This window comes from Macaca fascicularis, chromosome 11 (genome assembly GCF_037993035.2).
Source record: "Macaca fascicularis isolate 582-1 chromosome 11, T2T-MFA8v1.1".
Taxonomy (NCBI): domain Eukaryota; kingdom Metazoa; phylum Chordata; class Mammalia; order Primates; family Cercopithecidae; genus Macaca; species Macaca fascicularis.
The window spans coordinates 139,730,097-139,756,643 of NC_088385.1; the positions used below are offsets into that span (position 1 = coordinate 139,730,097).

At 57.7% G+C, this 26,547-nt stretch overlaps 2 protein-coding genes across 11 annotated transcripts in view; one reads left to right on the forward strand and one right to left on the reverse strand.

Moving 5' to 3' along the window:
* The first annotated feature begins 796 nt into the window (after positions 1 to 796).
* On the forward strand, positions 797 to 4,301 carry P2RX2 (purinergic receptor P2X 2). 5 transcript variants are annotated; one of them, XM_045366248.3, is made up of 12 exons: positions 797 to 1,033; positions 1,420 to 1,555; positions 1,660 to 1,731; positions 1,825 to 1,900; positions 1,981 to 2,077; positions 2,248 to 2,328; positions 2,423 to 2,561; positions 2,915 to 3,045; positions 3,177 to 3,267; positions 3,394 to 3,459; positions 3,538 to 3,615; positions 3,817 to 4,301. In XM_045366248.3, exons 1-12 carry the CDS (start codon positions 861 to 863, stop codon positions 3,886 to 3,888), a joined length of 1,212 nt encoding a protein of 403 aa, XP_045222183.1. In that variant the 5' UTR covers positions 797 to 860; the 3' UTR covers positions 3,889 to 4,301. The 5 variants fall into 5 exon arrangements, with proteins under 5 accessions (XP_045222183.1, XP_005572732.2, XP_065381190.1 ...); XM_005572675.5 differs by having other exon boundaries at positions 3,538 to 4,301; XM_065525118.2 differs by having other exon boundaries at positions 3,394 to 3,615; positions 3,817 to 4,039.
* Positions 4,302 to 6,369: 2,068 nt separating this feature from the next.
* POLE (DNA polymerase epsilon, catalytic subunit) overlaps positions 6,370 to 26,547 on the reverse strand; it is a 65,777-nt gene continuing 45,599 nt past the window's right edge. For 4 of the 6 annotated variants that reach the window (XM_045366244.3, XM_045366243.3, XM_074008495.1 and 1 more), the window contains 17 exons: positions 26,388 to 26,528; positions 25,959 to 26,112; positions 25,776 to 25,882; positions 25,372 to 25,548; positions 25,058 to 25,281; positions 24,693 to 24,913; positions 24,162 to 24,366; positions 21,626 to 21,799; positions 20,520 to 20,645; positions 18,472 to 18,604; positions 14,301 to 14,493; positions 12,486 to 12,617; positions 12,137 to 12,330; positions 8,436 to 8,636; positions 7,961 to 8,086; positions 7,225 to 7,314; positions 6,370 to 7,130 (listed from right to left, as the gene is read on the reverse strand). In XM_045366244.3, the coding sequence (XP_045222179.2) occupies positions 7,017 to 7,130; positions 7,225 to 7,314; positions 7,961 to 8,086; positions 8,436 to 8,636; positions 12,137 to 12,330; positions 12,486 to 12,617; positions 14,301 to 14,493; positions 18,472 to 18,604; positions 20,520 to 20,645; positions 21,626 to 21,799; positions 24,162 to 24,366; positions 24,693 to 24,913; positions 25,058 to 25,281; positions 25,372 to 25,548; positions 25,776 to 25,882; positions 25,959 to 26,112; positions 26,388 to 26,528 (2,712 nt within the window). In that variant the 3' untranslated portion in view covers positions 6,370 to 7,016. The remainder of the gene's footprint in view (positions 7,131 to 7,224; positions 7,315 to 7,960; positions 8,087 to 8,435; positions 8,637 to 12,136; positions 12,331 to 12,485; positions 12,618 to 14,300; positions 14,494 to 18,471; positions 18,605 to 20,519; positions 20,646 to 21,625; positions 21,800 to 24,161; positions 24,367 to 24,692; positions 24,914 to 25,057; positions 25,282 to 25,371; positions 25,549 to 25,775; positions 25,883 to 25,958; positions 26,113 to 26,387; positions 26,529 to 26,547) is intronic. The other 2 variants (XR_012420886.1, XR_012420887.1) reach the window with 2 other exon arrangements.

Genomic DNA, 26,547 nt, shown 5'->3' on the forward strand with positions numbered 1-26,547 from the left:
GGCAAATCCATTCATTGAGGCAGAGAAGAGACTGGTGGTTGCCAGGGCATGGGAGGAGTGTGGAACGGGTCGTGACTGCTTAATGGATGGGAGTTTTATTTTGGGGTGGGGAAAGTGTTTGGGGATGAAATAGAGGTGGTGGTGGTTGCACAATATTGTGAATGTCACTGAATTGTTTACTTTAAAATAGTTAATCACATGCTATGCTGATTTTATCACAATAAAGCATTTTAAAGTTATTTTGTGAAAAACTGTGATGCTTGGGATTTGCTTCAAAATAATGTGGGTGGGGTAGAGGGTCGAAAAGTAAAAAAAAAAAAAAAAAGTAAGAAAGAAAGAAAACTCTGGGTTGCAAAGACAGCGGATCGGCCGTGATCCCTCTCCAGCTCCAGGGCTGGAAGCGAGGGGTCTGCGGGCAAAGGCGGGAGTGCAGGTTCCGCTCCAGGCCCCGGCAGCCGCGGCAGGAACCGGCCGGGACTGGGTCGGGGGCGCGGCGGAGGCCGGCGGAACTTCCCTCGTCCTTCTCCTGGAGCTCGAAGAAGTTCCCACCCGGGGAATCCCGACCCTCCAGCTTCGAGACCGCCGGGTCCCCGCTCGGCCCCCACCTGCGCCGGGAGCTGGGGCTGGGCTGCCGCGCCCCCGGCTCTGCCCCCACGAGGCCCCGCTCCGAGCCCCACCTGGGACACCCGGGACACCTGCGGGGCGGGGCGGGGCCGGGCCGGGGCGGGGCGGGCTCGAGGCCACACCCCGGAGGCGGAGCCGCGAGCTCCCCGCCCACCCCGCGCCCCCCGCCCTGGGTGCGCAGCGGGGCCGACCCTCAGCCCGGCAGCGGCTTCCCGGAGGTGGGGGCCGCCCGCGCCATGGCCGCCGCCCAGCCCAAGCCCCCCGCGGGGGCGACCGCCCGGCGCCTGGCCCGGGGCTGCTGGTCCGCCCTCTGGGACTACGAGACGCCCAAGGTGATCGTGGTGAGGAACCGGCGCCTGGGCGTCCTGTACCGCGCCGTGCAGCTGCTCATCCTGCTCTACTTCGTGTGGTGCGCGGGGCGCGGGGCAGGGGCTGGGACTGGGGGCGCGGAGCAGGTGCTGGGACAGGGGGCGCTGGGCTGGAGGCGCAGGGCAGGGGTAGGGGCAGGGGCTGGGGCTGGGATTGGGGGCGTGGGGCTGGGGCAGGGGCTGGGACCGGGGACGTGGGGCTGGGGCTGGGGCTGGGATTGAGGGCGTGGGGCTGGGGCTGGGACCGGGAGCGTGGGGCTGGGGCTGGGGCTGGGACCGGGGCGTGGGGCAGGGGCTGGGATTGAGGGCGTGGGGCAGGCCCCAACAGCCCCGCAGAGCGGACTTGGGTCGCGGGAAGGCTCGTGCCTGCGGGCGAACTCAGCCTTCCCGGGGTCGCCTCCGGAGCCGGTGCCGCCCCTGCCCGCAGGTACGTATTCATCGTGCAGAAAAGCTACCAGGAGAGCGAGACGGGCCCGGAGAGCTCCATCATCACCAAGGTCAAGGGGATCACCACGTCCGAGCACAAAGTGTGGGACGTGGAGGAGTATGTGAAGCCCCCGGAGGTGCGGGCCGCCCCCTGCCCCCCGCCTCGCCGTGCACCCCACCCTAGTGGGCCGAGGGGGCAGCAGCTGCCGCCTGGCCGACCTCCCCCTCTTTCTGAGCCCAGGGGGGCAGCGTGTTCAGCATCATCACCAGGGTCGAGGCCACCCACTCCCAGACCCAGGGAACCTGCCCCGAGGTGAGGGGATCCCGCGGCGCTGGGGGACCCTGCCTCAGCTAGGCGGGCCAGCTGTCCCTTGCGGGGTCCCTGACTGGGCCGCCTCCACCCTAGAGCATAAAGGTCCACAATGCCACCTGCCTCTCTGACGCCGACTGTGTGACTGGCGAACTGGACATGCTGGGAAACGGTCAGTGTGCACCAGCTGGGGCTGGGCGGGTGGGGCAGGGCTGCGTCCTCACTACTGCCTCAGTGACCTCTGCCCCACAGGCCTGCGGACCGGGCGCTGTGTGCCCTATTACCAGGGGCCCTCCAAGACCTGCGAGGTGTTCGGCTGGTGCCCGGTGGAAGATGGGGCCTCCGTCAGGTGCACCCGCGCCCTGGCCTGGGGCCCTGAGCCTCCACTCTGATCCTTTTTCTCTGACCAGAGGCCAAACGGGCGGGGCAGGAGTGACAGGAGCTGGGGAGGGGTGGGGGCCTATGCCAGGAGGGGGCTTTGCGGGAGGAGGGACTAACAACCCGTCTGTGCCTCCTCAGCCAATTTCTGGGTACCATGGCCCCAAATTTCACCATCCTCATCAAGAACAGCATCCACTACCCCAAATTCCACTTCTCCAAGTAAGAGCCGGGTGTGGCGACGGCCCAGCATGGGGGCTACCTCCTGGGAATGGCGTATTTGGGGTGCAGGCCTTGCCTCCTCCCTCCTCCTCAGGGGCAACATTGCGGACCGCACAGACGGGTACCTGAAGCGCTGCACGTTCCACGAGGCCTCCGACCTCTACTGCCCCATCTTCAAGCTGGGCTTTATTGTGGAAAAGGCTGGGGAGAGCTTCGCGGAGCTCGCATACAAGGCAGGGCAAGCGCAGGCGGGTGGGGCCAGGGTGGGCTCCCACCTGCACAGGGAGGGCCTGGGGTACAGGGGACCAGTCCCTCCTCCCTCCTGACCAGCTGGCCCAGCTCAGGCAGAGGAAAGAAATGTGATCAGCACAACCTGTCCTGTGTGGCGCTTGCTGAATTATTGACACTGGCCACAGGGCTGGCTGCTGACACCCCTTGTGCCTCAGACACTGGACACCCACCGGTACCCCTGAGCCACCCCTGGGCCCCTCAGTGCACACCTCACACGCAGCCTGGGACTGACCCCGGCTCTTGAGGGGCCTCTTGTGTGCCCTCCTGACCCCCTTTCCTGGCTCCTTCTTGGCAGGGTGGTGTCATCGGGGTCATTATCAACTGGGACTGTGACCTGGACCTGCCCGCGTCGGAGTGTAACCCCAAGTACTCCTTCCGGAGGCTCGACCCCAAGCATGTGCCTGCCTCGTCAGGCTACAACTTCAGGTACTGTACTTGGGACACTGCTGTCCACCCTGGCATAGCCACAGTGGGGTCCCGAGAGGCCCAGTGCCCATGGGGCAGCTCTGGAGCACAGAGGACAAGTGGGCACTGGCTTCCAGGCCTTCCCATTCCAGGTTTGCCAAGTACTACAAGATCAATGGTACCACCACCCGCACGCTCATCAAGGCCTACGGGATCCGCATTGACGTCATCGTGCATGGACAGGTGACTGCACCTGCTGGGGCCGTGGCCAGCCCTGCTAGCCTGTGTCATCTCAGCTCCTCAGGCCCCACCCCTCCCTCCAGCTCCATCAGGCATCAGACATCTGACCACAACCCTCGTTCTCCCCAGGCCGGGAAATTCAGCCTGATTCCCACCATTATTAATCTGGCCACAGCTCTAACTTCCGTCGGGGTGGTAAGAAACTCTCTCTGGGGTCTCAGTGGGTACGGGGTGTCCACCGGGCCCTCACACACCGGTCTCTGCTGGCCCCAGGGCTCCTTCCTGTGCGACTGGATCTTGCTAACATTCATGAACAAAAACAAGGTCTACAGCCATAAGAAATTTGACAAGGTGTGTACGCCGAGCCGCCCCTCAGGTAGCTGGCCTGTGACCCTTGCCCATGTTTTGGGCCAGGCCCCACCCCAACCCAGCCACTGCTCCGAGGACCAGCACCCCAGCCCTCCATCAGGCCAGGAGGGCCAACAAGGGGCAGAGTGTGGCCCAGCCTTCCCACCCCTGCGGCCTTGCCCCGTCTCTGCCCCATCTGAGCAGATCACTCCTGCCTCCGAGCCTGCCCCACAAGCCTCCATACCCACAGACCCCAAAGGTTTGGCCCAACTCTGAGCTCCTTCCCGTCACACTGGACTGCAGACCCGGCCTGGTGGGGCCAGAGACAGTCCCTGGCTAGGGACCCTGCACAGCAGACATGGGCACCTCAGTAGCAGGGCATCTCCACGAAAACTGGGCACCGTAGGGTCCCTGTGCAAGGGCTGGGGGCACGCTCTGGCCCCAGGCTTGTGCCCCACCCTGGCATACCAGCCCGACACCTCCTCCCCAGCTGGCCCCTACAGGGCTGCTCACTTCCCATCACCTCACAGCCACCTGGAACCCAAGCCAGCTAAGCTCTGAGGGGCTCTGCTCCTGGTCTTGGGCCCTGGGAACCCTCACCCCACCCCACCCCACCGGTGTAACCGCGAATCTGCCCAGACTCTTCCCTTACAAGTCACAACATACTCAGTCCAATAAACCTGTGAGCAGAACCTTCTGGCCTCATTCCTTGCGGAGAAGCATCGCGAGCCTATGAATATGGGAGGCCAGGCCCTGCTGGCCTGGAGCTGGGCTGCAGTGACCTTTATATGAGTCATCTCCTCTCTAAGCAGCCTGGGAGTGTGCAGAGCACGTCTGCCCGCCCCATGACCCTCGGTCCCCACAGCCAGCCGGGCCACAGTCAGGTCTGCCCAGGCTGGGAGCGCACTGGGACCCAGGCCACTTCCTCAGTGCACTTACTTCTGACAGGGCCACCCCAGACTCCAAACCAAAGCTGGCTCATCTCAAAATGTGGGAGGACAGCATGACTCAGGAAGAGAGAAGTGGGAGGGAGGCAGGGACAGCTGCACACAAGGAAAACGAAAGCTCAGACTACAGCAGCGCTCAGGCCAGTGTTCATTCCTACTCCATGGGTGGGGGCAGGAATGCCAATGGGAAGTCAGGCCAGGCCGGGGTGGACGGACACCAGCCTGGGAGCAGCACTAACTGGATCAGGGCTTGTGGGTAATCTGGTTACTGCATCCTTAGATGCTGCAGTGGCTAGACTGGTGCCCACCAGGTGGGGGGAGGAGCCCAGAACTGAGCATCATGAAGTCGCCTGTGCCAGTGGCGGATGGCATCCTGCCTCTGAAGGGAAATCCAGTCTCAGGAGAGCAACACTACTCCCAAAGGTCAAAGGGCAGAGAAGGGCGGGGAAGACGGCCCTGGTCGGACCTCAAAGCCTGAGTTTGGAGTCCTCACCCCAGCGCTGTGTTCAGGTGGTGAGAATACGTCTTCTCACGGGCCCCATTTCCCTTGACTGTGGCCTCCCAGCCTGGGGCACCGGCCTCAGGTCACCCCACAGCCTGCACATGCTGTGTGGCTCACAAATATCCAGCTCATTTTTGGAGAAACTGGCTCTTCTGGTTGAGCCGCTGCTTGGGAACCAGGGCCAGAGCTTCCCATTTCTGACCCCTCCACCACTGCTCAAATGCCACCAGCCCCAGCTGCCTCAGAGTAAACCCAGGCTGGCCGGCACCCGTGGCTGCACCGGGCGACCCCTGGTCTTGCTAGGTGGTCTTCCTGAGGGATGGCTGGCTGTCCCGGTCCCCCTCACTCCCCTGAGGGTTCTCCAGATTTGCTTCCAGGAATGAAGCCCAGTCAGCCAGCCTCCCTCCTCCCCTGCTTGCCCTAATTTGATTTGATCTCCACTCTGGAGGCCTCAGCACTCCTCCATCTGAGCAGGCATCAGGTTTCTCCAGGCAGGCGGCCCGAGCAGCATCCAAGGGCCAAACACATACCCAGTGGTACCCAGTCCCCTCATCTGAGGCGCCCTGCACAAACACACAGTGACAACCTAGAGAAATTTCAGTATGAAATGCAAATAAAAACAAAGTGTAGCAGCGATGGCCTCGGACAGTAGATGACAGGGACAAACTAAGGCTGGCTCTGGGCCAAAGATGTGAGCCTCCTGGGGAGCCCGTGGGGCCCCTCCCTCCTGTGAGGCTCTCGCCTGGGGTGTCTGAATTCCTATTTACATTTCATACTTGTTTGGTGCCCTGTGAATTGGCCTTTCTTCTTTCTGCTTCCAGCCGGTCCTGTGTGGAGGCGAAGGACAAGGGCTGTGGTGAGCCGGAAGTGAGGAGCCGGTCCTGTGTGGAGGCGAAGGACAAGGGCTGTGGTGAGCCGGAAGTGAGGAGCCGGTCCTGTGTGGAGGCGAAGGACAAGGGCTGTGGTGAGCCGGAAGTGAGGAGCCGGTCCTGTGTGGAGGCGAAGGACAAGGGCTGTGGTGAGCCGGAAGTGAGGAGCCGGTCCTGTGTGGAGGCGAAGGACAAGGGCTGTGGTGAGCCGGAAGTGAGGAGCCGGTCCTGTGTGGAGGCGAAGGACAAGGGCTGTGGTGAGCCGGAAGTGAGGAGCCGGTCCTGTGTGGAGGCGAAGGACAAGGGCTGTGGTGAGCCGGAAGTGAGGAGCCGGTCCTGTGTGGAGGCGAAGGACAAGGGCTGTGGTGAGCCGGAAGTGAGGAGCCGGTCCTGTGTGGAGGCGAAGGACAAGGGCTGTGGTGAGCCGGAAGTGAGGAGCCGGTCCTGTGTGGAGGCGAAGGACAAGGGCTGTGGTGAGCCGGAAGTGAGGTGCACAGAAGTCTTGTTTTCCTGAGGCTGATGGGGGTTCCCTCTAGACCTGGCTCCAAATGAGCAGGGCTCAACAAGTCAAAATCCAGATTCCCACAGGTCAGGGTCCGGATTCCGGGGAAACCAGCCCACAAACTGCTCCTGTGAGGCTGTGGGGCCAGCCCATTTCTCCATGCAAACAGGTGAGACTCCAGCCCCACCAGGGCCTTGGGAACCCATCTCGTCTCAGAGCCCAATCTCAGGGAGCCAGAAGCCCCCAGGGGCTTTTCCTCCCTCTGGGAGGCAGGACAAAGAACTGGGGGCACCTACAGGACTCTCCCACCCCACCAGGTGTGGTGCAGGAAGCAACAGAGGCCTGGAAAAGCATTCACTGCATAAGAAACAGTGGCCAGGGCACCCGCCCTGCTCCCACTCCCTCCTGTGACGTCTGAGCTCCCTGATAATGGTTTTCTTTGGTTTCCTCCCCGTTCCCTGGCGTGGGGTCACAGGTTTGGACAGTCAGGGTGGTCAGTGGTCTGGTCACTGAAAGCACGGGGATGTGGCCTTGGCGTCAGGAGGCCTGGCACGGACGCAGAGGCGCCCAGGGCCCGGGGCTGGCTAACGGCCCCGCTGTGGGTTCTTCTGCAGCAGCCACTCCAGGGTTTCCAGGAGGTACGACATGCCGTAGTGCTGGGCAATGTTCCGGAAGATTCCGATCTGTTCCATGAAGACCTGCAGGAATAAACAGGCACAGTGAGACCCCAGTCCACTCAGAGAGGAGGCCAAGGAGGCCAGGCTGAACCGAGGCAGATGAAGGAAAGCCCACCTGGGTGTGGATGGTGAGGGCGAAGCCCCCTGCGCAGCTGCAATACACAGGCATGCTGGTCTCCTTCACCCCTCGGCACTTCAGGCAGATCTGAAAGGGAGCAACCCCGATGGGCGCTGGCCCTCCCGCCCCGGCCAGACCTGCCTGCTGCTTCTTCACAGGCTCGCAAGACACATTCGTGGGCCCATCAGTAAGCCTTGAGCCCGTGCTGTGCGCAGCCAGCCCCTCAGTTATGAGTAAAATGCACGACCTCATCCCACCCTGCCAGCGCCTTCCCTATGCCCACCCTCACTGTGGGTGTCCCATCCCAGATGCCCAGTCCTGAGGCCCCCTCCAGGCCCTGCTCACTCCATCCTGCAGGCCTGGACGCCATGTGCCACCACACGGCAGCTTGGTGCGTCCCCCAGCCTCTGCTCAGATGCCCCTCAGCAAGGCCCTCCTGTGGCCGAGCTGCGCAACTCCCTCTTCCTCCTTTCCTTCTCTTCACACTTGGGAACGTCTGCCTCCTTCCGCTAGAACAAAGCACCCACAAGGCCAGCTCTTGACCCAAGGCAGGTGCTCAACCAGTGTAGACAGAATAGTCCATTGGGCTCAGGCATGGACTGGTCTGCAGGACAGGCCCTTTGGAGGACACCAGGGCGTGCCTCAGGACCTGCACACACCCCGGCTCCCAGGAGTGCACAGAAACCCCTCTGCGGACTCCAGGGCACACGGGTGGGCGGCAGGCACTGCTCACCAGGTCCTGCAGAGTGAAGGCCATCAGCTTCTTCTGCAGCACTTCCACCAGCGTCATCTCGATGACAGAGGAGTCGTAGGGCGCCTGACAATTGGAGCAGAGCCACTGAGGCAGGACCGCCCCATCCTAGGCAAAGCAAGAGTGCAAGAGGTCACTGGCCCAGCCTCCAGACCACAGTGCCCTGCGCAGGATCTCAGGAGAGGAAGGGGCTGTAAGAAGCGCCTGCTGAGGGGCGAGTCTCCTGAGTGCAGCTGCGCGCGCTCCGGCCTCCCACCTACGCTTGAGCCCTTCCTAGGACAACATTCCGAACGTGGTATGCGGAGGCCTGGGAAGGGGCCTGTTGCCAATCCGTGTGAGTCAGAGCGGCAGCAGGTGTGACCTACAGAGCTGGGGCTGCAGAAGCCCCAAGACACTGCAGTGCCCTCAGATGTGAAAACCCCTCAGATGTGAAAGCCCCACTGGGGCTCAGCCACACCTCTGAGAAGGAAGAGTCTTTACACAGGTCCAGGTCGCGGCAGAAGTTACAGCTGCGGCAGATGACCTCAGGAAGCACGTAGGACCGGCAGGGGTCTCGGAACTGGGCCTCCTCGGAGAACTCGCCGACATCCACCAGGCGAAGCAGGTCTCGGTTCAGCTTATTCACCTGGTTTGTGATGTTGGTGTCCAGGGACAGCACCTGCAGAGACCACAGCCCACATCGGGAAGGAGCTCCCGGGGCCTCCCTGCTGCTCTGTCTGGGCCAGAACCCTCTGGACCTTAGGCTACAGTTTCCTGGTGTCCTTTCCTCCCTGCCTTAGTCCCTGTAGAAGCCTCAGAGAGCCGACTTCTCTACACTGGCAGTTTTCCATCAGTGAGGACAGGCTTCCCCGGGGAATTTACTAAACATTTAAGGAAGAAATGCTGCTGATTCTACACGATATCTTTCAAAACACTGAAGAGGGAGAGCACCCAACCTACTCTATGAGGCCAGCATCACCCTGATACTATAACCAAAGACCATACAAAGGAACTACAGACCAATAACTGAGCATAGACACAAAAATGCTCAACAAAATATTAGCAAATTGAACCCGAGATAGAAAAAAAGAATACATAATCCAGAAATAGACCCACACAGATAAGTTCATTAAGTTATGGAAAAAGGTACAAAGATGATTCAATAGAAAAAGAATAGTCTTTTCAACAAATGGTTCTGGAATACAAGCATATCTTGGAGATACTGCAAGTTCGGTTTCGTACCACCTCAACAGACAAATATCACAATAAAGCAAATCACACAAATATTTTGGTTTTTTAGTGCATATAAAAGTTACGTGATTTTTGGCTCACGCTTGTTTTCTCAGTACATATAAAAGTTATGTGATTTGTGGTGGCTCACGCCTGTAATCCCAGCACTTTGGGAGGCCAAGGCAGGTGGATGACCTGAGGGCAGGAGTTCAAGACCATCCTGGCCAACACAGTGAAACCCCACTTCTACTAAAAGTACAAAAATTAGCTGGGCGTGGTGGCGGGCGCACCTGTAATCCCAGCTACCTGGGAGGCTGAGGCAGGGATTCGCTTGAACCCAGGAGGTGGAGGTTGCAGTGAGCTGAGATCGCACCACTGCACTCTAGTCTGAGTGACAGAGTGAGACTCCATCTCAAAAAAAAAAAAAACCTAGGTGGGGCCGGGCGCGGTGGCTCAAGCCTGTAATCCCAGCACTTTGGGAGGCCGAGACGGGCGGATCACGAGGTCAGGAGATCGAGACCATCCTGGCGAACATGGTGAAACCCCGTCTCTACTAAAAAATACAAAAAACTAGCCGGGCGAGGCGGCGAGCGCCTGTAGTCCCAGCTACTCGGGAGGCTGAGGCAGGAGAATGGCATAAACCCGGGGGGCCGAGCTTGCAGTGAGCTGAGATCCGGCCACTGCACTCCAGCCCGGGCGACAGAGCCAGACTCCGTCTCAAAAAAAAAAAAAAAAAAAAAAAAGAAGCATCAAAGGCTATCATGGCTGATATAATAATAGTGGAAAAGTCTGACACAGACACAGTGGGCACATGCTGTTGGAAAGATGAGACTTGCTCAACACAAGATTCCCACAAACCTTCCATTTGTAAAATACACATAACTGCTTTGAAGCACAACAAGACAGGGTACGCCTGCAATCAGATATCCTATGCAGAAAAATGGACTTGGATCTACTTCATGCACATTGTATAAAAATTAACTCAAATGGATCAGACAAATGTAAAACCTTAAACTTCACCAAAGAGGACAGACACGGGGACAGCAAGGAAGCCCATTAAAAAATGCCCCACAGCCGGGCGCGGTGGCTCACGCCTGTAATCCCAGTACTTTGGGAGGCCGAAGCAGGTGGATCACTTGAGGTCAGGAGTTCGAGACCAGCTTGGCCAACGTGGTGAAACCCCATCTCTACTAAAAATACAAAAAAATGGTGGGCTGTAGTGGCAGGCGCCTATAGTCCCAGCTAACCTGGAGGCGGAGGTTGCAGTGAGCTGAGATCGTGCCATTGCACCCCAGCCTGGGCAATGAGAGTGAATCTGCATCTAAAAAAAAAAGCCCCACATTATTAGATGCCAGGGAAATGCAAATCAGAAACACAATGTGATACCACTACACACCTACTGGAATCACTGCAATTTAAAAATGCAATAATACCAAGTCCTGGTGAGGATGTGGACTGCAACTCTTGCCACACACTGCTGATGAGACCCTGAGACGGTCAGAAAAGAGTTTGGCAGTTTCTTATCAAGTTAAACAAACACTTAAAAAATGACCCAGCAATGCCCCTCCTGGGTTTTTAACCTCAGAGAACTGAAATTTACGTTCACACAAAAACCTCCACCTACAGAATGTTTACAGCAGCTTTGTTATTCATCACCCCAAAGTGGAAGCAACGCAAATGTCCTTCCACCAGTGAATGAAAAGCAAGCTGTGGTTCCCCACACAACGGACACGACTCGCAACAGAAAGGAAGGGGTTCTGATACACACGAGAGCGTGGATGAACCAACTGCAAGTGTGCTTTGCTAAGAAGCCAGATCCAAAATGCTGCACAGTATGTCTCTACTTATGTGACGCTCTGGAAGAGAAAACAAACACAGGGATGGAGGACACACTAGTGGCTAAAGGGGTGTCAGGTGAGGAGGGCAGCGTGGGAAATGTCGGGTGGTGACTATCCTGTATCCTGCTGATGGTGGCGCAATTCCATTCATCTAGGAAAAATCACACAACTGCACGCCACAGAGTACATTTTACTGTATGTAAATTATACCTCAATAAAAATGAATTTAAAGCATGTAAAAGTCAACAAAGGAATTAAAATGGTGAGCTAAAAACACTTCTTCACCACAACTAGACCTTGAGGCCATCACGTGATCTCCAGCGTAACCTTAGCCGTGTGTGAGATGCAGTTTGCTGGGAAGGCTGAGTGAGAAAATGGGCAGTGAAGCGCTCTGCTCTTTAAGGGCTGACACCCGTGGTCGTTATCTGGTAATATTATCCCTCTTGGACTCAGCCTGCCTTTCCCAGAAAGGCCTCAGCATCCGAGCAAGCTCTCATCTCATCAGCTCTGGGTCCTGATCCAGCCTACTGGTCTCCGGTGACCCATCCTCCCAGCCGGTGGTACTGGGTGCTCGGCTGTGCCTTCACCAACACACCAAGCTCATCCCCCAGGGCCTTTGCATCCTCCCTCTTCCTGCACCTGGTCCCAGCGTCCCTTACAGGCTCTGTCCCCACAGCACCTGCGCCTCTGAATGGCCCTCTCCCTTCTCGGGTCAGCTGGCAGCAGGCAGGCCCATGAGGCAGGGCCCTTCCTGTCTTGCTCACACCTGAGCACAGAAGCCTCGACTGTGGCTGCATGTGACAGGGACATGATTGACAGGGACATGATCAATGTTGGTGGAATGAACAAGTAACTTACACCTGCTCCTCACCTTGCACACACTGGCACCCTGACCCTACCCGGGTAGGTACCTCCCCCTTGCACACGTGGAAGCCTCATCCTGCATTCATTAACATCCTTCCCATGCACAGGTATGTCGGTGTCCTTATCTTGCACACATACTCTAGCACGTTCACGGTGCACGTTACAGCCTCACCTTGCACACATTAACATTCTTGCCTTACGCATGTATGTTGGTGTCCTCTCCTCACAAGCACACTGGCACCCTCACCTTGCACACGTATTTGATGAACTCCAGAGCAGGGTTATTGAGCAGCAAGTGGGAACCAGGGAGGACAGGAAACATCTCTGAGAGCTCAGTGGAGTTCCGAGAGCCTGTGACTTTCTTCTGAATCTTCTGAGTGATGGTGAAGAAGCTCTGAGTGAGTTCATTTGCGACATAATCCTGAGAGAAGGTGATCATTCCTGGAAGTATGACGATGCTGAGGGAGGGATCTGGGACCCGTCTGGCACCGGGGACCTCCCACGTGGGGGACTGGCACTGGGGACCACCCAAGGCACACAGAGGAGTTAGGTAACTGGCACAAGGCAGTGGCCTCGAGAGACAAAAGACTGCTCACCGGGAAGGGCTCCAGCCGCCCCCTCGGCCTCCTGGGAGAGCTGGCTGGCCCCCCTCCTCCTCACGGGGGTGCTCCCTGGAGCACTGCGCCTCAGCCCGTCCTTCATGCAGTGGTACACGGCCACAATGTACGCTGTGGAGAGGCACATACACCACCGGCCCTGAGTCGGGCTGTTGCGAACACCCTAGAATCTGAGGGGACCCATGACTGGTCAGATTGCCTCACAGATAAGGCTAAAATGTCATTGTTAATAATTTTATTTGCGGCCTTTAGATGAGCTAAAAGTCAATTAGATGAGAAGTGGAAATGAGAAGGAACACTAGCTGACACTCGAGTTCATTATCAGCAGAAAACTGTATAAATGAGGCCATGCACACGAACCCTCCCACTGGGTAGCATGTGAAAAACAGGGCCTCTGGCGTCAGCAGGCTTCTCCAAAAACTCCTCCGGGCCTGGCACCGGCACTTACTTTTTTTTTTTTTTTTTTTTTTTTTTTTTGAGACAGAGTCTTGCTCTGTCGCCCAGGCTGGGGTGCAGTGGCCAGATCTCAGCTCACTGCAAGCTCCGCCTCCCGGGTTTAGACCATTCTCCTGCCTCAGCCTCCCGAGTAGCTGGGACTACAGGCGCCCGCCACCTCGCCCGGCTAGTTTTTTGTATTTTTAGTAGAGACGGGGTTTCACCGTGTTAGCCAGGATGGTCTCGATCTCCTGACCTCGTGATCCGCCCGTCTCGGCCTCCCAAAGTGCTGGGATTACAGGCTTGAGCCACCGCGCCCGGCCTTTTTTTTTTTTTTTTTTTTTTTGAGACAGAGTTTCACTCTTGTTGCCCAGACTGGAGTGCGATGGCACAATCTCGGCTCACCGCAACCTTCGCCTCCTGGGTTCAAGCGATTCTACTGCCTCAGCTTCCTAAATAGCTGGGATTACAGGTGTGCGCCACCACACCCGGGTACTTTTTGTATTTTTAGTAGAGATGGGGTTTCACCATGTTAGCCAGGCTGGTCTCAAACTCTTGACCTCACGTGATCCACCCGCCTCAGCCTCTCAGTGTTGGGATTACAGGCGTGAGCGACTGCGAGCGGCCGACCCAGAACTTTTCAAGAGACTTAGAAAGTTGCAAGAGAGAACTGAGAAAGTTAAAGACTCAAGGACAAGTAGACAAAAATATAAAATATAAAATGATCATCAATGAAGGCCTCTGTGACTGCATCCGCCTGTGTGTGCACAGCACAACTTGCTGTTGTAACTGAGAGGGTTCTTTAACTTCGGGCTCTGAACTACAAACAGTGCTTCCTCGATAAGCTTCGTCTGCACACTAACCTGCACAGCTTGATTTGCAAACTCTAAGCCTACAGACCCAAACCAAGGCACAAGAACTTCCCCACCAGAAAGTTAGGCCTCACAGACCAGCCAGGGGGCAGCTGACCTGACCCAGGGGTTTATCTTCAGCTACTGCACATGCACCCACACCAGTGTTCCCTGGGAATGTATATGACTGAGTTACTGAATCAGACGGCAGGAGCAGAGCTAGGAAACCCCTCAATGACACGGCCAGGGGCAGCCGCTCCCCATGGAGTTTCCTGAGAGAGCGAGGGCTGGAGGGAAGACAGCCACCCCTCTCTGGGTCCTCCAGTGGAACATGCCGGGAGCCGGGAGAGGAGGCTCCTTGGCTCACAAAGTCCCAACTGCTGGGCACGCTCCGCCCGATCCGATTTTTCCACTGTCTCCCTTCTTGCGATACCACGGCACAGGAGCCACATCTACTAACCCTGAGTCCCTCTGGTGGAGGCTGCGCAGTCCTGGGCTCTGGGCTCACCTGAAACAATCATGAGGAAGTAGCTCTGGCAGGAGGCTGCCTGTGGCAAAAACTGCAAAATGTTCCAGTTGTTTTCCAGTGAATCTTCCACGCTGGATTCCTCCGCATCTTCCTCCTCCTCCCCATTTCTTTCCTCCTCATTGTCCTCATTTTCCTGCTCATCCTCTGCTCCCTGCACTTTCTGTGAGTCTTGCTGTAACAGAGACAAGGCGGCTGTGTTTGTACCATCGCGGCCGCGTAGAGGGGTAGGATGCCACAGAGAAGGCTCCTCCAACCTGTGTCCATCTGCCCCATTTGACTAGAGGCCTTCCCCATAGTCACTGTCTCCGGGAGCCTGTGCGAATCCCGCAGGGTGGCTCCCAGTACAGAGCGCTTTGTGGGAAGTGCCTGGCGCACAGAAGTGCTCGTGACCTGGGACTGCGAGCTTCACTCTGCACTTTCAGGGTTCACTTTAATTATTGAACTTTCACCCCTCAAGGACGAAAGAACCAGTCAGAGATTCCCAGTGACTGTTCATTCCTCTGAGTCCATGAATCTCCTGGGATGGCACGACCCCATCATAGACCAGCCTCCCGCGCAGCCTGCGTTCATGCCACGGCACTGTCCCGGCCACGTCTGTGTAGACACTGACACCCACTGCCACCTGCCCTGACCATACGCTGATCCCCTCCTGAGAGCTGTCTATACCACCTGCGCTTCTACCCTCCCATTTTCTTCTGAATCCCTTTAATCAGGGTTTGTCCCCCAACTCCAACCGGAATTGCTCCCATCCAGGTATCCTGGGCAGCCTTGGCTTCATCCTGCCAGCTCTCAGAAGTGTCTGCCTCCTTAGAGAAGGGCTTTCCCTCTGACATCTGAGCCCCTGGCCCCTATACCCACAGCTTCCTCTCAGTCCTCTGTAAGGATCCCCGTGGAGGACACAGGCCTCCTCTCAACACACCCAGCCACTCTCTGGCCACTCCTGCACCGGCTAACCACCCACGTCTCAACCTTGCAAACGCCAGGAGTCCCAACCAGACATGACCCCTTCCCCACACTGCTCCTGACACAGCCACCTGCACTCACCCACAGCCTGGCCCACACCTGCACTCACCCACAGCCTGGCCCACACCTGCACTCACCCACAGCCTGGCCCACACCTGCACTCACCCACAGCCTGGCCCACACCTGCACTCACCCACAGCCTGGCCCACACCTGCACTCACCCACAGCCTGGTCCACACCTGCACTCACCCACAGCCTGGCCCACACCTCCACTCACCCACAGCCTGGCCCACACCTGCACTCACCCACAGCCTGGCCCACACCTGCACTCACCCACAGCCTGGCCCACACCTGCACTCACCCACAGCCTGGCCCACACCTGCACTCACCCACAGCCTGGCCCACACCTCCACTCACCCACAGCCTGGCCCACACCTGCACTCACCCACAGCCTGGCCCACACCTGCACTCACCCACAGCCTGGCCCACACCTCCACTCACCCACAGCCTGGCCCACACCTCCACTCACCCACAGCCTGGCCCACACCTGCACTCACCCACAGCCTGGCCCACACCTCCACTCACCCACAGCCTGGCCCACACCTCCACTCACCCACAGCCTGGCCCACACCTGCACTCACCCACAGCCTGGCCCACACCTCCACTCACCCACAGCCTGGCCCACACCTGCACTCACCCACAGCCTGGCCCACACCTCCACTCACCCACAGCCTGGCCCACACCTGCACTCACCCACAGCCTGGCCCACACCTCCACTCACCCACAGCCTGGCCCACACCTGCACTCACCCACAGCCTGGCCCACACCTCCACTCACCCACAGCCTGGCCCACACCTGCACTCACCCACAGCCTGGCCCACACCTGCACTCACCCACAGCCTGGCCCACACCTCCACTCACCCACAGCCTGGCCCACACCTGCACTCACCCACAGCCTGGCCCACACCTGCACTCACCCACAGCCTGGCCCACACCTGCACTCACCCACAGCCTGGCCCACACCTCCACTCACCCACAGCCTGGCCCACACCTCCACTCACCCACAGCCTGGCCCACACCTGCACTCACCCACAGCCTGGCCCACACCTCCACTCACCCACAGCCTGGCCCACACCTCCACTCACCCACAGCCTGGCCCACACCTGCACTCACCCACAGCCTGGCCCACACCTCCACTCACCCACAGCCTGGCCCACACCTGCACTCACCCACAGCCTGGCCCACACCTCCACTCACCCACAGCCTGGCCCACACCTGCACTCACCCACAGCCTGGCCCACACCTCCACTCACCCACAGCCTGGCCCACACCTGCACTCACCCACAGCCTGGCCCACACCTCCACTCACCCACAGCCTGGCCCACACCTGCACTCACCCACAGCCTGGCCCACACCTGCACTCACCCACAGCCTGGCCCACACCTCCACTCACCCACAGCCTGGCCCACACCTGCACTCACCCACAGCCTGGCCCACACCTGCACTCACCCACAGCCTGGCCCACACCTGCACTCACCCACAGCCTGGCCCACACCTGCACTCACCCACAGCCTGGCCCACACCTGCACTCACCCACAGCCTGGCCCACACCTGCACTCACCCACAGCCTGGCCCACACCTCCACTCACCCACAGCCTGGCCCACACCTCCACTCACCCACAGCCTGGCCCACACCTGCACTCACCCACAGCCTGGCCCACACCTGCACTCACCCACAGCCTGGCCCACACCTGCACTCACCCACAGCCTGGCCCACACCTCCACTCACCCACAGCCTGGCCCACACCTCCACTCACCCACAGCCTGGCCCACACCTGCACTCACCCACAGCCTGGCCCACACCTGCACTCACCCACAGCCTGGCCCACACCTGCACTCACCCACAGCCTGGCCCACACCTGCACTCACCCACAGCCTGGTCCACACCTGCACTCACCCACAGCCTGGCCCACACCTCCACTCACCCACAGCCTGGCCCACACCTGCACTCACCCACAGCCTGGCCCACACCTCCACTCACCCACAGCCTGGCCCACACCTGCACTCACCCACAGCCTGGCCCACACCTGCACTCACCCACAGCCTGGCCCACACCTCCACTCACCCACAGCCTGGCCCACACCTCCACTCACCCACAGCCTGGCCCACACCTGCACTCACCCACAGCCTGGCCCACACCTGCACTCACCCACAGCCTGGTCCACACCTGCACTCACCCACAGCCTGGCCCACACCTCCACTCACCCACAGCCTGGCCCACACCTGCACTCACCCACAGCCTGGCCCACACCTGCACTCACCCACAGCCTGGCCCACACCTGCACTCACCCACAGCCTGGTCCACACCTGCACTCACCCACAGCCTGGCCCACACCTGCACTCACCCACAGCCTGGCCCACACCTCCACTCACCCACAGCCTGGCCCACACCTGCACTCACCCACAGCCTGGCCCACACCTCCACTCACCCACAGCCTGGTCCACACCTGCACTCACCCACAGCCTGGCCCACACCTCCACTCACCCACAGCCTGGCCCACACCTGGGCATTCGCCCACATCCGATCCACTGGTCCCTTGGCTCCACTTCAAAGCCCACCCAGGCCATTCTCACCAACCTCGCTGCCCAGCATCTCCCTGGCATGGGCACTAACTGGCTTTACCTGCCTGTGCCCTCCGATGGTGGGTTATCCGCATGGGGCCAAGAAAGCTCCAACATCGCCCACACAGAACCTCCCATCCCCACGAAAGCTGAGGCCCTGCCCTGCCACGCCCAAGTTGCCTGGCCCTGCCAGCTCTCTGCCTGCATCTGCAATCACTGCTCCAGTGACCTGTGCTCTGCCTCCCTGGTGTCCACACACTGGAGGCGCCTTATGCACGCACGACTCCAGCGCGCTTCATCAGCTCTGGGATTCCTTGTCACCGCCTCACAGGCCTCCACCTCCCTGTGGCCCATGGCAAGCCCTGCCCTCACCAGGGCCGACGCCACACTCCACACTGATGTGCTTGTCTGCACATGGTCCCTCCCCATGTTCATGAGGGCAGGATGCGGTTGCAGTGTCTGCTGCCACACAGCCAGGCCTGCCGGGGCCCTGAGCACTCAGCACTTGCTGCAGGAAGGAACGCGGCCCCTAAAGCTGGCTCGTGCCACACTGCAGCTCTCTTACCAGTCCATGGTGAACACGAGATGAAACTTTTCCTTTGATTCCGCCATAGTTAGATGGATCCATCCAGAGAAGAAATTCCCAGCATCGAGAAAAAGAAATTGTCAAAGAATGGAAGATCTCCTTAGCATGGATGCTGTAGAGGAAGCATTGAAGACACTGTTTAAATGAAATCGAACTTGTTCTCAACTTTCCTTTTTTTCCTCTTGTATCTATCTGTACCTTCCACTTACTTAACATTGAATCTGAAAGTTCATTCAGATCACATCGTTCCTCAGGCTTCCTAGGGAAACGCGGTAAATGTAAAACTAAGGAGGTCCACCAGGCCCCTGGGAGCTGGCACCACAGAGAGCTGGGTGCCTCCTCATGCTGGGGACAGCCCATAAGGCGTTCTGCCTCTGCTCCCGGCCTCAGGTGACCTGCAGCTTCAGGTAACCAACCACAGTGCTTCCCACTGCCAAGCTCTTCTAAGCTATCGTCATCCTTGTCACTCCTCAGTTAAGCCTCACTAGGGCTGACCCACTCCTCTGCAAGTTAGATCCATTTAAGAAAAAAAAAAAAAGAACCGGCCAGGCACAGTGGCTCATGCCTGTAATCCTAGCACTTTGAGAGGCTGAGGCAGGAGGATCGCCTGAGCTCAGGAGTTCAAGACCATCCAGGCAACGTGGCAAAACCCTGTCTCTATAAAAAAATGCAAAAATTGGCTGGGCATGCTGGCATGCACCTCTAGTCCCATCTACTCAGTGGGCTGAGGTGGGCAGATAGCTTGAGCCCAGAGGCTGAGGCTGCAGTGAGCCACTACTGCACCACTGCACTCTAGCCTGGGTGACAGAGCAAGACTCCATCTCTTAAAAAAAACAAAACAAAAACCAAAAAAAAAAGGGAAGAATAAACAAAGAAAGAGAGGAAGGAAGGAGGAACATCCTAAATCACAGTTTTAAAACACAGCTGAGTAGCCCACACTGCACCTCCTGCAGGAGAATTTTATGTTCTCCCTAACTCTGCTCTCTGCGCTAAGGGAGAATGGCAGCCTGTTTCCTGACATGAGCAACCCTGGCCTCCTCAGGTACAGGGCACCCCTGGAGCTGCCCATGGCCAGTGTGGGGAGAGGCACATCCTTCCCATCATCTCAGCCATGCTCTGAAATACAATTCTAGCCCAAGCCAGCTCTCCCAGGCACACAGCGTGACCACTGACCATCAAGGCTCATCTTGGATAGACATAAGGGGCCACAGTGGGTCAGCAGGAGGACAACGGTAGTTTTGGGTTTGAGATTAATCCATTGCATATGGTTTGATTAGGAATGAAAGTCTTATAAGCTCTACCTTCCTACTTCTCAGTGACCTATTATCAATTTAGTGTCAGTCTTTTCTGCAGCACCCCCAGATGCTGCCCCTGTAACCATGCAAAGACCAGACCCATGCAGACACTCTATGCCTCCACGAGCAACTCCTCTCTGCACTCAGAAATGGCTGCATTCATCCCCAGGGTGAGTGCACCTGGGAGGGAGCTTCCTACTATCAATTGAACAAAAGGAGCTGGTGGAGATTTTCTGTTGCTTTGTCTTCTATTTAGATTTAAATACTGCTGAGTGTTTCAGAAGCACAGCAAGGCCCACGAGGGAACCTCAGGAACATGGCCTGGAAGGCAGGAAGTCAAAAGCACAACACCAGGCTCTGACAGCTGCAGTGCACACCTGAGCACCTGGGAACCACACCACTCCCACTCGCCAACACGGACGTCTATGAAAGGTTGCCCGTCAACACTTATGGGGTGCACATATTCAGGGCACCTTGAATCTGTGTCTCCCATGGGGAAAAAAACAAACAAAAAACACTCAACTCAAGCTGCACACCTGCGTGGCCTCTGATCTGCTACAGCACGCGGGTGGCAGTAACCCCCTTTTCATGCTGCTCTGGGTTTACCATGTTGAGTCCTGTGCTTCTAAGGACCTCCCAGTCCACCCAGGAGGACAGCTGGCACTTCAGGGGGTCATTTTAGCACCCCTCTCAAAGCCACAGTGCTGCGTCACCAGGACCAGCCAGCCGCACCTGCTGGTGATGTACTCCACATAAGCGATGGCATCTTCCACACGGCGCTTCTTTGTACAGAGGATGATGCGGTTGAAGTTGGCGTAGACGACTGACGACCCCAGGCGCTTGAACTCAGTGATGAGCCTGTGGAGCAAGTTTAGAGTCCGTGGTGGAGACGCCACAGCCGTGGAGAGCCAGAGGGCACCCGGAAAATCCATAAGGGAAAAGAGCTGAGGGTCCTGAAGCAGAAAAGCCTCCGATACACTAGAACCCAGAAGCCAATGAAGAACAAAGATTTCTGCATGGCAAAATCCACCACAAACAAAGGCAAAAGATAAGCAAAAACAGGAAAAAACTAGCAAGTTCTTATCACAGAAAAATGGCAACTTTTTGTATGGAGACAACTCATTCAATGTTCAATAAGAGAAAAACCAACAAAGCTACAGAAAACTAGACAAAGGACTAGAAGAGAAAATTCAACTTAATTCATTATAAAAATCCTAAGTTAAGATTGCACCAAGAAGCACTTTTATCCTAGCAGCTGGGTAATAATCCCTGGCCACATTGGTGAGGCACGGCCAGGGAAGAAGTGTCCACAAGGGGCCTCTGTGGGGCTGCTCTCGTGAAGTCCATCAAATCAGCATTCATCCCCTGAGTTATAACACCTGTGAGGCCTGCAACAGGGCTACGCCCCAGAAGTTACCCCAGGATCTATCTGCGTGAGCTCATGCATGAAGCCTCTCACTGATTTGCTATTTGTAATGACGGCACAAGGCTGGAAAGAGGCTAAATGTTCTTTCATATGGCATGTCCTCACACAGATCTCCAAGGCACATTTTCACTAAAACGAGCAAGGCATACAGCAATACACTGTGCAGCAGGACTTGTGCAGGAAAGGGGCAGGAGTGGGGGTGCCACCTAGCGTTCTCTGCAGGATGTGCAGGTGATGCTGCAGCAGCAATTGCGTGTTTCTCTGGGATCCTTTGAAGATCGTTATGCTCCACAAACCCAGAAATAGACTACTTATCCCAGTGGCACTGGCTGGCCACGTCTCTGGTTCTGGAGAGTAAGGGAGCAGCCCAGCTGAGGACGCGGAGGATGGCCCAGGGAGGAGGAGCACTCACTGCAGGAAGAGCTTCTTCATCATGTTGTGGAGCGTGCGGTGCAGGGCGGGGTCATGAAGCAGAGAGGACGGTGACCGAAGCCAGCGGTAGAAGTGCATCACCTGGTTGTCCGCATAGATGTTGTGGTACTGGGTGATCTCCTTCACCCAGCCCACGACCATGCTCTTCAGGATCCTGAAAGAGAAGTGCAGGACACCCTTGTACCCTCAGCCTCCCATGCTGCCGCCACGCAGGACGCTCCAGCTGAAACGGGCACAGGTTTTCCCTACACGGCTGGGTCCAAATCCGTCACTGTCACCTCCCCTTCTCACTGTCCCCACCTTAAGTCACTGTCCAAATTTCATCCCTTTACCTTCATGCCTCATCTGTTTCCAGTTCATTCCTGAAACTAGCTCAGGCTTTGCCACATCCCTCAACACAACCCAAACTCTGTGTGTTCTGAAGCAGGATGGGAGGGCAGTACAGTACGGGGCAGCAAGTGTGCGACGGGCTGGGGCCCCTGACAGGAAGGACACAGCAAAGCCACTGCCTACACATCAGAACACACTAGGCCAGATGCAGTGGCTCACGCCTGTAATCCCAGCACTTTGCGAGGTCGAGGTGGGTGGATCATCTGAGGTCAAGAGCTCGAGACCAGCTTGGCCAACATGGTGAAACCCCGTCTCTATTAAAAATACAAAAATTAGCTGGGCTGGTGCACGCCTGTAATCCCAGCTACTTAGGAGGCTGAGGCAGGAGAATCGCTTGAACCCAGGAGGTGGAGGTTGCAGTGACCCAAGATGGCGCCACTGCACTCCAGCCTGGGTGACGGAGCAAGACTCTGACTCAAAAAACAAGAACAAAACAGAACAAAACACCACCACACCCACATGGCCCCGGTCAGTCAGAGACAAGAACTTAGAGGACTCTTTCCCGCCTAGCAGGCTAGGCCCTGCCTTCCTGCCACTTCCTTTAAATGGACCATTCAGGCACTTGCCCGTGAACTAACGCATGCGTACACCCCATTTTCTCACACGGCCAGCTGCCCTGGGCACTCTCCCTGTGCCTGCCTTGCATGGCCCTGGGAGGGAGGATGGCTTCCCTACTCATGGCACCCTCCCTGCCCAGGAGATGTAAGGAACACATCTTTGCACTTATTCCCTATTGCGGTGGTGACTGATTTTGTGCCTTCCCTCTGAAGAGGCAGGGGCTACCCTGGGCTGGGTCTTCCCTACCACGCTAGGGGGAACACAAGGCTGGGCCCCTACACCGAAGCAATGGTCAGGCAGGTGGGACCTAGACACAGGCCACACAAAAGCCACAAGGGCGTGTGCCAGTGTAAACAAGTTTCCTGTGGTGGGGGGCCCTGGTCACAGGCCAGACAGCTAGGCATTGGGCAGTGTACTGTACACGCCCCGTTTGGCCCCCTTCACTTCCTGTAGGGCAGAGATGCCAGCTGCTCTGGTACTGGAACCCCAATTCAGCTGAAGGTTCCAAAACTGCACGTCACCCTACTGAAGAAGTGGGAACTTCAATGAGGTCAAGAACAGAATGTTACAGGAGAACCTACAGAGGTCCAAGTCCCATTCCTAAAACTCCTTTTCATCACCAACTCTTCAACAATTCAGCAAACCCCACGTTCCCCAGAGCGGTAGTTTGGGGATCTGCTGTTGGACTCCATCTACCTCTCAGGCCTGGCCTACCGTCTCTCTGCCAAGACCCTGCTCCGGGCTCCCAACTGCCTCCCTGCTTCTTTCCACCAGTCCTCTCCCGGCCTCATTTCCCAGCTCTGACATGCTCCCTCTCCCCTTCTGTGTGGTCATTAAAACTACGGCTGAGCACAGGCTCTAGAATTAGAAAGACTTGTTTCTGAGTGCCAACCCTTCCATTTGTTTGTGGTATGACCACAAAGCCAGCCCCTCTGACCTCAGTTTCCTCATCTGAAAAATGGACAATAACCGCTCCCTGTCCCTGGGCTGCTGTGGGGACAGAGGCAGAATGTGAAGTGCTTGGCCCACCTCCTGGTACACAGCAAGCGTTCCCCAGTATGAACCACCACTGGTGGGTACTGCAAGTAGCTGCTGTCAACCACGCTCTCCACAGCAGACCGACAGCTCCTGACCCTCAACCACACCCTCTGCGGCAGACTGACGGCTCTAGACCCTCAACCATGACCTCCGTGGCAGACCGATGGCTCCTGACACCTAAGTGCCGATGCCTCGCACATCATACTCAGTAGAGCCGGCTGGAGATCCCTATGATGTACCTTTGGTCACGTCGAAAAGTGGCCCTGGTTAGAAAGGCTCTTTGTGTGAAGTACCTCTGGCCACAGGGAGGTCAGAGGCAGCACATGGAACAGTCGCCAGGGACCAGGCTGGACCCACATGGTGGTAAAGACAACAGACTGAAGATGGGAAACTCGCCGCAGTGGTCTCTGGCTCTGCCATTAAGACTAAGGGAAGCCCAGGGGACACTGTCTTAGACCTTAGCTTTCCAAATTAAGGGCAAAGGATAAGACCCTTCTATTAGTAACACTCCTTCCCGGAGAGGGTGGCACCTGAAGGTGTTAGAACACAGGGCTGTCTCATCGTAGCTCGCTGGGGCACTGGCAGCCTGACCGCCCGTGATCATGTCCTCCAGGGAGGCCTGCTGGATCACGTCGAAGCTGATCCCCATGCTGTCAGCCCCCTCCATGTCGTTGACGTGGTGAGACTGGAGGATGGTGTTGACGGCCAGGTTCTGAAGGTCCAGCTCCACACACACTGTACAGGAAGACGCCATGCTCAGCCAGCATCCTGCCAGCTCCTGCACCACCAGCCCCCTGGGCCTGACTCCAGCCACCACCACCACCAAAACCAGCATCAGACCTGCCCACACCCATCCTCACACCTGCCAGGCTATTCAGATTCCCGAGGGCACAGGAGGCCCCACCTGGACCTTGACCCCAGGACTGTCTCCTGCAGCTTCAGCTCTGACCTGCGAGGTCGAGCTCTGAGCCCATCCTCGGGCACTCTTGCCTTGAGAAGATGTCACAGAATGACAGAAACACCAGTCAGGTCTCGTGGACCTCGTCCTCCTGCCCACTTACCTGTGGAGTAACAGCCTGAACTGTTGATCTCAACAGTGGCTTGGTCATCAAACTCCATGACAAGACAGTTGTCATCAGCCTCCTTTCCACCCAGGTCAGGGCGGGCCGTAGGGGACAGCCAGAGCAGGTGGTTGTGGCGATGGAGATGGCGGGCAAAGAAGAGGTCGGAGCCGAACGTGGAGATGTCCTCTGGCAGGTTCCCGATGGGAATGTGAAAGTACCTGCACCGGGGCACAGGTCAGCACTGAGGCACAGGTTGGCGCCAGGGCACAGCTCAGTGCCAGGGCACATTGCCGGGTCACAGAGACCACTGAGGCCGGCTCTGCCTGGGGACCACTGGCCCACGGTGACAGTGCTGCGCTCACCTGCTCATCTCAAAGGCCTGCGACAGGCAGGTGTCCAGGTTGAGGTAGTGCCGGATCATGCGCCGGGCTCCATGGCGCTGCCAGTCCAGGACCCCATAGTTGATCTTGTCGGCCACACAGATAGGCACCAGCGGGAATTCCTCCAAGACAGGAATCTCACTGGCCAGCCTCTTCAGCTCCCAGCTGGACTGAACGGCGATGAGCGTGGGCCCCCGGCGCTCCTCCTGGGTCAAGGCACAATGGAAGAAAAGACCCAGGTGGGCCCAGCCTCAAAGGAGAGGTGACTCACACAGCAGGATCCCAGCCACCCTCACCTTGTAGGCGAGCAGGAATCGCTGGATGGCTCTGCAGATGGTCTTCAGGTCAGTTTCTGCCCGAACTTCGAAGGTGTGTTTGGGGGGCGGCAGGAGCTCAGGGCCCACCTTCTCCAGGAGGAGGCCGTGCTCTGCTGAGTACAGGGCGCCAAGGTTGGGCATCTGGTTGCTACGCACCTAGACAAATGCAGACCATGTCAGCCTCACCCTGTGTGGGAGGAAGTGGGGGCAGCCCTGGGGCAGACTCCACCACTGCCATGGCACTGCCAATTCAATCACGACAGGCACTCATGGGCAAAGGCCCTTGAGGACAAGACCTGGAGGGCCCGGGCACCCTGGGAGATGTCCTCCTTCCCCAGACCCTGCTCCAACCAATGTGCTGCCATGGAGGGCCCAGGACTCACAGTGTCCAGCACAAAGACGGACGCCCTGCGCTGTGAGGGGATGAAGATCCCGAAGAGCGCTTTGTGGCCCTGTGCATGGTGGTACAGGTAGATATGGCGGATACTCCCTGCAGAAGAAAACAAGACCGTCACCCCAAGATGTCTGGGAGGCAGGCACATGGTGGCGGCTGGTGCAGGCCATACCTGGTTCCAGGTAGCTGAACTGGGCCAGAGAGCGCATCTCCAGGTGCTCAAGAGCAAAGGTCTCTGCTTCCCAGCCCGAAAGGTGCCTCACCAGCTGTTTACTGACCACACACACACAGCCCAGGTGCACCAGGGCCCGGAACAGTAACGGAACCTGGAAGAGGCGGGCAGACAGGCTGGCAAGGGCTGGATGGGGGGGCTCTGGCTGCCCACGTGACTCCTGCCTGGGATGTGGCTGTGCCCCTGCAGCTGCCCGGCCCACTGCCCACAGGTCACCTTTGGCAGACACCCTGCTGACATTCACCTCACCTGTGGGCACGAGTCCACAATCACTGCTGTTTTCCAGCCCACACCCTGGGCGGGTTTCTTTCCTCTATTCCACCCTGCTGGAGCCTCCCCTAGTTCAGCCGAGGGTGGCTGGGGAGTCACCTGAGTCTCATATACACCCTCGATGTCTGGTGCTGACAGCTCAGCGTTGATCTCGTTGATGTGTTCCTGGTACATGTCCTCCGGCACTGAATACTCATAGAGATTATAGACCACATTGGAGCGAGGAAGGACCCGATTTACCTGGTGAGAATACAATGAT

Excerpts from the sequence above, each read along its gene's own strand:
- P2RX2 (XM_065525117.2), top strand. The coding sequence starts at position 861 with ATGGCCGCCGCCCAGCCCAAGCCCCCCGCGGGGGCGACCGCCCGGCGC. Across the intron at positions 1,556-1,659 it reads AGTATGTGAAGCCCCCGGAG|GGGGGCAGCGTGTTCAGCAT; the intron begins GTGCGGGCCGCC and ends TTCTGAGCCCAG. Across the intron at positions 2,078-2,247 it reads GAAGATGGGGCCTCCGTCAG|CCAATTTCTGGGTACCATGG; the intron begins GTGCACCCGCGC and ends GTGCCTCCTCAG.